The sequence below is a fragment of the Phyllopteryx taeniolatus genome, chromosome 13 (assembly GCF_024500385.1).
Source record: "Phyllopteryx taeniolatus isolate TA_2022b chromosome 13, UOR_Ptae_1.2, whole genome shotgun sequence".
Classification (NCBI taxonomy): Eukaryota; Metazoa; Chordata; class Actinopteri; order Syngnathiformes; family Syngnathidae; genus Phyllopteryx; species Phyllopteryx taeniolatus.
Genome location: NC_084514.1, coordinates 1,620,143 through 1,633,576, shown reverse-complemented (window position 1 = coordinate 1,633,576; position 13,434 = coordinate 1,620,143). Strand labels below are relative to the sequence as shown.

The 13,434-nt window shown below is 39.4% G+C and overlaps 1 protein-coding gene and 1 long non-coding RNA gene across 2 annotated transcripts in view; both read left to right on the top strand.

Moving 5' to 3' along the window:
* Positions 1-13,434, top strand: part of prox2 (prospero homeobox 2) — a 19,367-nt gene extending 5,933 nt beyond the window's left edge. The window contains exons 4-6 of the mRNA XM_061794615.1: positions 4,863-4,970; positions 6,148-6,342; positions 12,343-13,434. Coding sequence (XP_061650599.1) covers positions 4,863-4,970; positions 6,148-6,342; positions 12,343-12,510 — 471 coding nt within the window. The 3' untranslated portion in view covers positions 12,511-13,434. The remainder of the gene's footprint in view (positions 1-4,862; positions 4,971-6,147; positions 6,343-12,342) is intronic.
* Positions 500-1,899, top strand: LOC133487664 (uncharacterized). Its single transcript, XR_009791418.1, has 2 exons — positions 500-1,069; positions 1,354-1,899. It is a non-coding gene; the product is annotated as an uncharacterized LOC133487664 (long non-coding RNA).

The following is a 13,434-nucleotide window of genomic DNA, read 5'->3' as shown; positions in this document are numbered from 1 at the left end:
GTGATTTTCTTTTTTTACGTGATGCAGCCTGTGTCCACACATGGCAGGAGAATTGGTTAACAAAGAAAACTATAAAGTACTCCAGAGAGTTAATAGAATTTCTTTTTAAGTATGTTGAGTTTGAAAGAGCAGACCAAAGAGAAATTTATCACAGAGGCGAAAGTGTGTTTGTTCGTTTTATAATGAGCTACCAATACACTCATAAAAATGATTCAAGCCCTTCTTTCATGCAACCTATTTATTTTTTGTTTAATTTTCTAAAACAAATCTAATTAGCAACGTATACATGTACTTTTTGTTAAGATGAAGTAATAGTTTCACTTTGACATTCATGAACTCAAAACAAATGTTTGATTTGAAATTTGAATTGGGACCGCCCATTGCAACGCTCAGACACTTGTTCCTTGCGCTCTCAGCTTGCTTTCTTTATCGACATTCGACAATTTGTGGCGGCGCTGCTGCGGAGAAAGACAGCTGTAATTTCCCTCCCTGGTGAGTACTGAGTGTTTTTATTTATTTAAAAAAAAAAAAAACCTTTCCCAAAAGACCGCGAAGACCCGTCAGCGTAGTTGGACAGGCATTATGGGCTAGCTAGCTAGCTAGCTATGCTAGGTTTAACTGCTAAGATGGCCTACACTCGAATGGAGTTTGAGTAGGACTACTCGTGTTTGTAGTTACTCTAACTAGTGTTTTAACCGCAGAACGTGTTCTGGGGGAAAAAAAATGTGTACGCTTACGTACGGAAGCTACGAACGTGAATTATTAACTAATAATTGTTTTTGCCAGACGCCCCCTCTGCATAGCGCTCCCACCCCCACCACTCGTGGAGTCTGCTAAATGTATGTAGAATTATTCACTCATCAAAAATCGCCTTATGAATGCAATGCAGGTCATTTATAGTACAGTATATTGTTAACACACCAAAGGGTAACTAAACTGCCCATTGAGAGACGAGTAGCACCTGGCACGTGACCGCCTTCTCTCCTCACGCCCCTTTTTCTTTCTGCAAGCGAATCGAGTTGGGCGAAACATTTAAGAGTTTGTGACCAAGTGTTGTGCGTTCAATAAAGTGAGTACAGTACTTATTGTTTACATTAACCGCACTGGTGTGTTAATCACGGTATTTTATTTGCTAATACTGAATCAGTGCTATTTTTAGCTGCTGCGCCACTATTGCGTTAAGAGTTAGCAAGACTGCTCGTCATTTTATTCTATCCCACTCTTTTGACCATAACAACTGATAAACCGTTGGTTTAAACTGCTGTATGTAATTTTGTATCTGGATTTCTGTTTGTTATCCCCCGTGTGTTGCATTTTAATTAATTTGTTTTCTGTGTTTGTGTTGTTGTTCAGCCCGCGGTAGCTAAGGATGCAGAAAGGAACATCACCACCACAGTCATAAAGATTTACACAATCTGAAAAGATGGACATGAGGAGCCAGAGGATGTGGGAATTGTGATCGAGGGCATTAAAGTCCGCAACAACGCTGGCAGTGTCATCCTGGTGTTGATCATGCTGTTTGGGCTCATCTGGGCACTTCATCTAGTCTTTCCAGAAAAGTACACTTCTGAGTTTTTACAGACGATCATTATGAACTTAGATGGACCCAAGCTAAAAGCAAAGGTACAGCAGCTGAAAATCAAACTTTTTTTCACAAGGGACAGTCAGGGTGTGTGCTCACAGTCCAAGACTGTCATTGAAGATGCTTTTCTAGTACTTAAAATGTATTGATTCAAGATACACTAACCTGCGTTGCTATATGAGTGACTGGACTCAAAGCTGTTTTATACAACTACAAAGAAGCTTAAAAATGTAAGCATGTAAAGTTCAAAATGCATTTCCAAAGAATGTAGTTTTATTTTAATTTTGTGAGTTTTCAATAAAAACACATTTACCAGATTTTGTGTTGTGTGAAATAAATTGTGGGGAGGGGTAAACGCTAAAATTATTTATTTTAGACTAATTATAGTAATTTGAGTTGGACTGATGTGAATCAATGTAGGCCACTTAATGTACTTATTTTACTTTGGCTGTATTTGATGAAAATTGGTTTGGCTGACTCAATTATATCACATTACATGGAACTACTAAGTTTGAGTTGGAGTTACACAAATAAAATGGATGGAAAACCCTCCCAAAATTTATTTGTGTTCATCCAATGAGTCATTTTTTTGAGTGTAATAGTGATTAATACATATCAACACATAGCAATCCTTAGATATCATATTAGGGATAGAAATTTCACAAAATATCCTTGATCCATTTATGGGAAAAACTAACAAACTAATCCTTTAATTATCGTTCTTTAAATATTATAAATTATGGGATAGGAGAATATCTTTTCGTATTGAATTGAGCAGAACAATGCTGCCTGAATAAGTTGTGCCATAGTGAAATTTTGCATGGATGCAGGTCAGCCTCTCAGCTGATGTGATGATGATATTCTTTAGACTGCAAAGTTGAGGCCAAAGCTCTGTAGAAAACAAAGTCTGGACAGTGACTTCCGCAGACATATTGACACCCAGATTGCCATAACGTCACTATGTAGTGCAATGCAAGCAATTGATTGCTTACAAAATTTACCATATGTAAGGGATATTCTCCACAGAATCCTCACCTTATATATATATATATATATATATGACAATGACATGATTGGGGACCCTTGTTGACAACAAGGCGTCCATAAACCATGTCACGTGGATTTAACCAATGACAGAGCAGTGAGGTGAGTTCAAATAGTGTCCAGACTTTGTTTTCTATGGCTTTGGTTAAGACTAAATCAACGGCGCTTCTGCTGGTTGCTTTAAAACGTGATTCAACAGCGATCAATTCTACAAAGTTTGATATCAATCTTCATGATCAAGAAATTGTACAGCTCCAGATGTCATGACTAATATGCCCGATAGAGTAGCATCTAGCGCAATCTGATTGGACACTTGAGTAATTGCTTCAAGGCAAAGCCACATCAGAAGTTGATTCTAGTTGAGTGTTTGTTCTGACAAAAGTAACAGATAACCTGTCTTTAACAAACTACACATTTTGTTCCGGGATTAGTTTTGAATCTGTTGAGCTGAGAGCTACTACTTCTCTTTCGGCATGTTTCTAAAACTTGTGATGTTTGTATGAATGAGATTTACCTCAATTTTTTGGCCCTTCCTGATCCAACACTTAGGATTAATCCAGATTTGTAATTGGGACTTGACGCATGTTAGGGGCAATGAACGAAAGTGAAAGACACATTTAGGATTAATCCAGATTTGTAATTGGGACTTGACGCATGTTAGGGGCAATGAACGAAAGTGAAAGACAGCACCATGTACCACTACACTACCAACTGCCATTAGGAGTAATGAAAATAATTGGAACAAATTATACTTTGATACGCAATAGCATTATTATGCATGTACTAGCTCTCAGTAGTCACAAAAGTATTATATTGCAATGTGTCTTACAAAAAAGTAAAAAAAAAAAAAAAAAAGAATCAAGTCAATACTATGCTATAGTATCGTTATACTGACACAATGTTTGGCGGTGTATCATCTTTTTACGCTACCTTCACTATAATTGAGCTTTGGCTTGGTGGTCAGTTTTAGAATGGGCAGCGCCAGTAACTTCAAGGAGAATTTATTGCTTTGATCTTGCCCCCCCCCCCATTGAAAATTACTGCATCTTCTTTAATCTGAACAGAGAAATGACTTTAAGTCCGCAAAAAGACAAATAAAAAGGAATACAAGGCTTTGATAAGAATTGCCAGGAACAAAAGCCGACTTTTCAAAGGCAGCGAAAGCATCGTGTTGTTTCAGGAAGCGTCATTTTTTTCATACTTGAAAAGGTGCAGGATCTATTTCTCCATCATCATAGTGATGGGGGTGCACAGAAAAGGTCACATCTGAGTGCTGGTGGAAACCACAAGTGCCTCCCAACCATAACACTTGAGCTCTTGTCTTGAGTATGTGTTATTGCGTACCTTTGTGAGAATGCACACAATTGTACAAGAGTACAAGATGACAGCAGCAGCTCTGACTTGGGTGAATGCTGAAAGAAAACTAGTGGGGGACAAGATGCTCCATTCACATGCATTGCTTAAACCACGTGATGACTATCATTAGTTTGATTACATTTATTATACCTCATGGAGGAAATAATTTAGTCAGTATATCTTGTTTATCTAATGCGGGAGAAATATTTGATCGGGATTTATTTTAGCTTTCGAGTGCAAAGGGAAGTGCTTCTCTTTGAACAATAGCACATTAATCTTTCATCCCCACATCCCTGTTTCAAAGCTAGGCTTTTCTAATAAATGTATCACGTTGTGCCCTGATGAAGAAATTTTGTGACCTGAGGCATGGTGGTGGACTACATAGGAAATGCTCCATAGCATCTTCATTGCCACAGAGGGGAAACCTGAGTAGAAGCTGCACTCATTAAATTGCTGTGTATAACCCTCGAAATATCTATTTTTAATCAAAAACTTAAAAAGAACAAAATAGCCAGAAGTAAAATTAAACCACCTTGAACCCCCCTTTTTTTCTTTTCATTATTATTATTATTATTATTATTATTATTATTATTTTAAGAAAAGCGTGTGACATATGCTGTCTTTAAATGAGCTCTTCTTTGGTTTTAACAGCCTGCCATGAAGTGCTTTGCTCGCTAATTAAAAATCCCTAATCTAATTCTTAATTCTGTTTTGCCAATAAGCACATGTTAGGGTCATTATTGACTCGAGCTACTCTTCACCCAAATTCAATTTAGCTGAAGATTGATGCAACACAATACTCGGCTCCACTATCACCTTGCACTGCACTGCACTACATGTTACTATTTGTCCGTGCGTCTGCCTTAACGTGATGGTGAACATCCAGGAGGGTCTCACCCCGAGTCACTTGAAGAAGGCCAAACTGATGTTCTTCTACACTCGCTACCCCAGCTCCAATGTCTTGAAGACATTCTTCCCCGATGTCAAGGTAGTATTCTGTATATAAAATTTAACAACTTCTAAAAGTGTTTCTCCTGCGTCTAACTCCTGGGATCAACTTGTCAGTGTGTGTTTGGGACAGAAAAGAGCCGCAGTGTGTCGGAGGAGAGAAACAAAAACGCAGAGGGTTTAAATAACAAAGCCACTGAGCTGCTAGTGTGTCCTAGGGGCAAAGGGAGATACAGAGCCATTCTCTGTTTAAAAAAAGCCACTCCAGTCAGCAAATGGAGTGACAAAGGACTCTGTAAGCAAGGCATTGCTATTGAGTGTCAACAGAGTTGGTATTAGAGACTTGCTGGCCCTGAACACAACATCCTGTTGGCCTCGGTCTTGTGTCTCTAGCTGTTCTTGGCCCCCGGCTTCCCTTCTTTTTGTCTTTGCATCATTTCTTTTCACACCATCGATGCTGCATTATAAATTTCTCCAAAATGCTTCTTCTGTCCCCGCCTATCATCCCTCATCCTCCCTCAGTCTGGGCCCCTGCCTCCCAATCTATGTTGACCCCTGGGTCAGGGGGGAGGATGCTGCGGCGGCAGCCTGCGAACGTCTCCTCCTTGCTTACAATCCGGCGGTGGGAAGTGGCACCGAACAAAAGAGTGCCTAATCCCAGTGTCTGATTCCATCCTATCAGCCCGAGTCAACGAGAGGGAAGCTTCCTTCTGTCCTTACCACACCACGTTCACACCCATCACACCAGTGGGAAGAAGCGTCTTTGATGCCTGCCCAGCCCTTAGGCCTTTTTTTTCTATCTTTCACCCAGCTTTCTGGATGACGAGATAGAACAACACGACTAATGTCAAGACTGCCTTTAGAAATACAAAGGCCTGGCAGGTTTTTTTTATTATGATTTTTTTTTTTAACTGTGGACATTGGTGGGAAAAAGATCAGCGCAATTTGTGTCTCGTATAAATAGGCTGACAGACTATTAGCTGGGATTTTGCCCCACAGGTACTGAACGTAAGTTACTGCAGTCAATTATTGTGAGAGCCTTCAATAACACACATCTGCCACAGTCAGTTTAATTGATTTGATTTCAAAGCACAGGGCTTCATAATTTTAATTGAATTGAAGTCTCAAATAGGAATGAGCAATTCACCCTAAAGTGAGTCATTTTCTTTGGCCTTCTAATATCTCTATGAAACATTCAATTTTTTTTCTGTTTCCAGTTCAATCGGTGCATCACATCTCAGCTGATCAAGTGGTTCAGTAACTTCAGGGAGTTCTACTACATCCAAATGGAGAAGTTTGCCCGCCAAGCCATCGTAGACGGCATCAGTGAAGTCAAAGAAATCACAGTCAGCAGAGACTCCGAGCTGTTCCGTGCACTCAACATGCACTACAACAAGGCCAATGACTTCCATGTAAGTGCTGCTTGTTGGTCAATAATTCATCTTTTATATTGCATGTTATATTGTTACCTCAGCCAGGGAGGTTCGGGTTTTATTGACTTGAGTTTGTCATCCCATCAGATCAGGTTTTAAATTGTGCTTGTGAAAGATGTCTAAGAATAATTTTTAGAGCTTTAACCCCTTTTAGATATTAAGAGCCCAACAATTGCTTAAACATTGGAGGAGGTTGGCACTTTCTAATAGTGCTCTGTTTTAGTGTATTGTGATTTCAAATTCAACAAATTATTTTTTCTTACATTGTTCAATTTTGTGGCAGCACTGTGGCCTAGATGATCCCATTTCACTTAATTTGTCTGAAAATTATTATTTATTAATAGTACAATCATGCCGGTGACATACAGTGGGTACGGAAAGTATTAAATTTTCAGTCTATAATAATTTAAGTTCAGTTTTTTCCACAATGTACACACAGCAACCCATATTGACAGAAAAAAACAGAATTGTTGAATTTTTTGCAGATATGTTAAAAAAAGAAAAACTGAAATATCACACAGTCATAAGTATTCAGACCCTCTGCTCAGTATTTAGCAGAAGCACCCTTTTGAGCTAGCACAGCCATGAGTCTTTTTGGGAATGATGCAACAAGTTTTTCACACCTGGATTTGGGGATCATCTGCCATTCCTTGCAGATCCTCTCCAGTTCTGTCAGGTTGGATGGTGAACGTTGGTGGGCAGCCATTTTCAGGTCTCTCCAGAGATGCTCAATTGGGTTTAAGTTAGGGCTCTGGCTGGAACAGCCAAAGACAGTCACGGAGTTGTTCTGAAGCCACTCCTTCGGTATTTTAGCTGTGTGCTTAGGGTCATTATCATTTTTGAAGGTGAACCTTCGGCCCAGTCTGATGTTCTGAGCACTCTGGAGAAGGTTTTTGTCCAGGATATCCCTGTACTTGGCCGCATTCATCTTTTCTTCGATTGCAACCAGTCTCCCTGGCCCTGCAGCTGAAAAATACCCCCACAGCATGATGCTACCACCATCATGCTTCACTGTTGGGACTGTATTGGACAGGAACCTTAAGTGCCGCAGAAATCTTTTTGTAACCTTGGCCAGCTCTGTGCCTTGCCACAATTCTGTCTCTGAGCTCTTCAGGCAGTTCCTTTGACCTCATGATTCTCATTTGCTCTGACATGCACTGTGAGCTGGAAGGTCTTATATAGAGAGGAGTGTGGCTTTCCTAATCAAGTCCAATCGGTATAATCAAACACAGCTGCACTCCAATGAAGGAGAACCATGTTAAGGATGATCAGAAGAAATGGACAGCACGCGAGTTAAATATATGAGTGTCACAGCAAAGGGTCTGAATAATTATGGCTGTGTGATATTTAACTTTTTCTTTTTTAATAAATCAGCAAATATTTCAACAATTAAGTTTTTTCTGTCAATATGAGGTGCTGTGTGTACATTAATGAGGAAAAAAATGAACTTAAATGATTTTAACAAATGGCTGCAATATAACAAAGAGTGAAACATATAAGGGGGTCTGAAAACTTTCCGTACCCATTGTATAGTGACAGACAGAACAATTAAATGCTCTTCCATTAGATGGTACAAACCCCAATTCCAATGACGTTTCAACATTGTGCAAAATGTAAATAAAAACAGAATACAATGATTTGCACATTCTTTTCAATATTAAATTCTATACTTTAGAAAAAAAAACATTTAATGTTCAATCTAATGAATGTTTTTTTTTTTTGGGCAAATATTCTAATATATAAATTTGATGCCTGCAACACCCCCCCCCCCCCCCCCCAAAAACAAAAAGAAAACTGGGATAGGAGCAACACAATACTGGGAAAGTTGAGGAATGCTAACCCCCCCCCCCCCCCAAAAAAAAAAAAAACAAACAACAAAAAAAACACCTGCCTGGAATATTCCATAAGTGAACAGGTTAATTGGAAACAGGGGAGTGTCATAATTAAGTATAAATGTAGCATACCTATAGGCTCAGTTGTTCACAGGCAAGAATGGGGTGAGGTTCACTACTTACACAAATAGAAAAATGTTTCTGAACATACAATTGCAAAGAAATTTAGGGATATCATCATCAACAGTCCCTAATATCGTAAAAGATTCAGAAAATCTGGAGAAATCTTTGTACGTAAGTGACAAGGCCGAAAACCAACATTGGAATGGCCGTGACCGTTGATCCCTCAGGTGGCACTGCAAATCAACATTGGTGTTTAAAGGATATTGACATATGGGCTCAGGAACACTTCAGAAAACCATTGTGAGTTAACACGGTGTGTCAATACACCTACAAATGCAAGTTAAAACTCTACCATGCAAAGCGTAAGTCATATATCAACAACACCCAGAAATGCTGCCGGCTTCTCTGGGTCCGAGCTCATCTGAGATGGACTGTCGCAAAGTGTAACAGTGTGCTGGGGTCTGACGAGTTCACATTTCAAATTATTTTTGGAAATCATGGACATCATGCCCTCCGGGTTAAAGAGGAAAAGGACCATCTAATTTGTTATCAGCCAAAGTTCAACAGCCAGCGTCTGTGATGGTATGGGGGGGGGGGGGGGGGGGGGGGGGGGGTGTTAGTGCCGATGGCATAGGTAACTCTGTGAAGGCACCATCAATGCTGAAAGGTACATACAGGTTTTGGAGGAAGATATGCTGCCATCCAAGCAAAAAAAAAATTCTGCGATGTCCCTGCTTATTTAATCAACAGTGTGGCTTCGTAGTAAAAAAAAGTGAGAGTACTAGAAGAAGTTCAGACCTGTCTCCCATTGAAAATGTGTGGCACATTTGAGGCACAAAATACGACAACGGAGAGTCCTGACTGTTGAGCAACTGAAGTTTTACATCAAGCAAGAATGGGAAAGAATTCCACCAACAAAGCTAAAAAATGTGTGTCCTCAGTTCCCAAACTTATTTAGTGTTGTTAAAAGGAAAGGTGATGTAACACAGTGGTAAAAATACCCTTATCCTAGCTTTTTTTGGAAGGTTTTGCAGGCATCAAATTCAAAATCAGTGAATATTTGAAAAAAAAAACCAAAAGGGTTTGCCAGTTTGAACATTAAAAATCTTGTCTTTGTAGTGTATTCAATTGAGTATAAATTGAAAATGTTTTGCAAATCATTGTATTCTGTTTTCATTTACTTTTTACACAATGTCCCAATTTCATTGAAATTGGGGTTTGAAGAGGATACAATAAACCTCTGTTGCCTTTGATACAACAAAATAAGTAATTTTCTTCCTGCTAGTTCATTAGCTTTGTGTTCAATTAAACAGGTGTCACACTAAGTAAGTACATTTGTGAGGAAATAGAGATGACATCATAATTACTTCACTATTCGTACGTTTTGTGACCTGTTTGTTTTGGTGGTGTGTAAAATGGGTGGCTCGAAAAACATTGGAAAATACTTCTCTAGATGTACTTCATGCTCAACTGTGTCAAACGCTTAAGAAAGATCAATAAAAAGAGCAACACAATTAAGTTTGATATCCAAAACGTGCAACATCATGGTTGCTGACACAGTACTATGCCCAGCAGTAGCGTCGAACTGGAAGGAAAAAGGGGACAACTGTCCAAGGGCCCCTGATCATTTGGTGGGAGCCCTGGCTGTCCGGCAGGTGGCCCAAAGTCTGCTTAATTATGTCGACTACTGCTACTCTGCACTGTAGGGTCTGCAGTACTTTGTGGTCAAAGAATATTCATGTTAGATGAACTGAAGGCTATCGCTCAAGGGTGTACACTGCCATCTTGCCCAGTCAGCTAGAGTGGATATACAGAAGTATAGAAAATAAAAAAAATAGCCACATCAGCATTCTCATTACTACCTAGCCAAGGTATGTCAGAGCTCCTGCATGTGACTCACTCCTCACCTCCATCCTCCTACTGACCTGTGTGTCACACTGCACCTGTGGCTTGCCAGCCATCGCTGCTATTATCTAAACTGCAGAGTGATGCTTTATCAAACTGTGGGAAGAGGAAGCCGCAAAATCCGGCTAAAACAACTCCGGATTAGAGGACCCGTACGCCTGAGCGAGGCCGAGATTGCTACTGATGCGGAATGCTGAGAAAGATGCTGTGGATTGCGAGGCAGAAGGCCACTCAGTGGGAAAGGGATGAGACCGTTTTCTTTACCTTGGGACTAAGACATTCCTTTCCCAGAGATGCTTTGTGTCAGGAGATGAGGGGAAAGAAAAATAACTAATGCCAACAACTAGTGCTGACTGCCTGGCCAGTTGATGGGAAACAAGGCGGTATTCTCCCAGCATACCTTGTGAGTGCACCTCGTGAGTGGTGATATTATTGTTCATTCATAAACGCCGTGCATAGGTTTACAACTAATCTTTTGTCACATCTCACCTGTGTCATTACCTAGTGTCTTTGGCCGTAAAAGAAAAGAAAAGAAAAGAAAAAATAGGATAACACATTTCGACCTAACACAAACGGAATGAGCTTTGCACAAACACAGTTTCCCTGATTGACCAGGGGAAAAATTAACTCGCAACATTGTTTTGGAGGAAATACTAAGGGAGGAGTTTTCAATCTAGAAAATATTTCAGGAATAATCTAGAAAAGAATGGCGTCTTCTTCTTATTATTATTATTAGTAGTAGTAGTAGTAGTAGTACAGTTGTTTTAATAATTTAACAGTACATTTTTATTCTATACAGTAGCACTCCTCACAGAGAGGATTTACAAAGTATGAGATTGCGCGAGTCAAAAACATCCAGTTAATGCAAGATAAAAATAAATAAACAATCAAGTCTTATTTATTGCCTAAACAAATGTTCTTTAACTGATTTTTAAAAGTTTAATGAAGTAATTATAATAGAGTAAATGCTTTGTCGCTATAGCACAAAACTCCACAGCTGAAGTCATGCTGTTCTTGTTAATATCAGAAACGATCTAAGGCTGCCTCAACTGCTTCGGAACAAGATTACTCATCAAGCAATTCCACACATTTAACAGAATTATTAATAATCAATTAATCAATGACTATGCCCACACTCTCCTCAAGTGAACAACTGATGAAAAGCTTAACTTATATTTAGCCGTCTCTTGTCAGGAAATTATTTACTTTCAATTAATTGTTTATTATTATTATTACAAATATATCTTGGCGGCATGACTGGTTAGCACATCTGTCTCACAGTTCTGAGGACCGACCGGGGTTCAAATCCCGGCCTTGCATGTGTGGAGTTTGCATGTTCTCCCCGTGCCCGCGTGGGTTTTCTCCGGGCACTCCGGTTTCCTCCCACATCCCAAAAACATGCACGGGAGGTTGACTGAAGACTCTGAATTGGCCGTAGGTGTGAATGTGAGCGCGACTGGTTGAATGGTTGTTTGCTTATATGTGCCCTGCGATTGGCTGGCGAACAGTTCAGGGTGTACCCCGCCTCCTGCCCGATAATAGCTGGGATAGGCTCCAGCACGCCCGCGACCCTAGTGACGATAAGCGGTACAGAAAATGGATGGATGGACAAATGTATCTTTGTTCGTCTATGGCAGCAACGTATAGTGACAAGCAGAACAATTAATTGCTGTTCCAATAGATGACAGAAGGTACAATAAACCTGAATATCCACCTGTTGCCATTAATACAAACAAATAAGTCATGGCTTCCTGCAAGTATATCAGCTTTGTATTCAATTCAACAGGCCCAGATTTCAAGTAAATTTGTATGTCAATTGAGACATGATGGTCAACATTTCAGTATTCATACATTATATAACCATATTATTATTAGTAGTAGTAGTAGTAGTAGTTTTTGGTTGGCGATGTGTCTTGAGCTTTCTCACTTGGTGCCTTGGTTCAATAAACGGTAGGAAACACTAAACAGTTGCGAAGATGTCTTGTGAAGGGATACACCACAGCTTGTCTGCTGGCATAAGCTCATTACTCAGTACTGATGGAACATTTTATAGCGTAAAGTTTCGATTTTAGCTACAGGATACTGTAGCTATTTATTCTCCACTTGCCTTCTTTTCCAGGTTCCTGACAAATTCCTGGAGGTTGCTGAGATCACGTTGCATGAGTTTTACAAAGCCATTTCTGTGGCCAAAGATTCCGACCCCTCCTGGAAGAAGGCCATCTACAAGGTCATCTGTAAACTGGACAGCGACGTTCCTGACGAATTCAAGACATCCTCCTATTTGTAGGCCAAAGCGGATAAATGTGACAACAAGTATAGGAATTGGTGACAGGGGAAAGCTAGTCACTTGAATATTATGATAATTTCTTGTTGTGCTTTTTACTAGTGAAGTGAAATGTAGCTGTTGGATTATATTGGATGACTAGACTGTAGTTTGTTAATATTCTTGTTACATCACGATCAAACGAATGATTACTGCTTTTTGTGTATTATACTGTGTTGCTCATGTTTACTTATATAATCTGCTTAGGTACAATTAGACAATTATTGAGTTTGTAGTGCCAAATGTCATCCTTTTTCAATGCCATCAATTGGGGCTGGGCCTTTGACTACGTTTCCTCGATTGACTGTGGGAGATGTTAATTAATTGTAATTTAAAAATAGACTGTATATTTTAATGAGATGGGAAAGTCTCTCTTCAAAATGTTCTGGACTCATCTTTCGATACAAGTGTTTTATTGAGCTTCGTGAGTTGTGCCATAGCATGGAAGGAGCTCAAGTTCCCTTGGGTGTTGTTCTTTTTTAGACCACAAACTAGTTGAGACTGAATCAACCTAACCAACGATCAATTAAATATCAGTTTTCAATTCTAAACAACAATGAATTGATTTATTTGTTCATCATGTCCATCCCTATAGTATCAACACATAGTTTAGCTTGATCCTGATTTAGATGGTTGTATTGAGACATTTCTTTTACATTGCTCCGTGCTGTGGAAAAAACAAACAAACAAACAAACAAACAAAAAAACATGCACTTATGCTGTTTGTGTCATAATGTTCTGTGATTTTGGTATAAACTAGTTGCTTAACATAAAGCACATGTGGAAATAATGCAAATGATTTATTGTGGACAAAGGTGAAGGAAGCCTTTGGTTATGTAAAGTACAATCATTTTCGGATATTTCAGAAACGGACAATGTAATGGATGA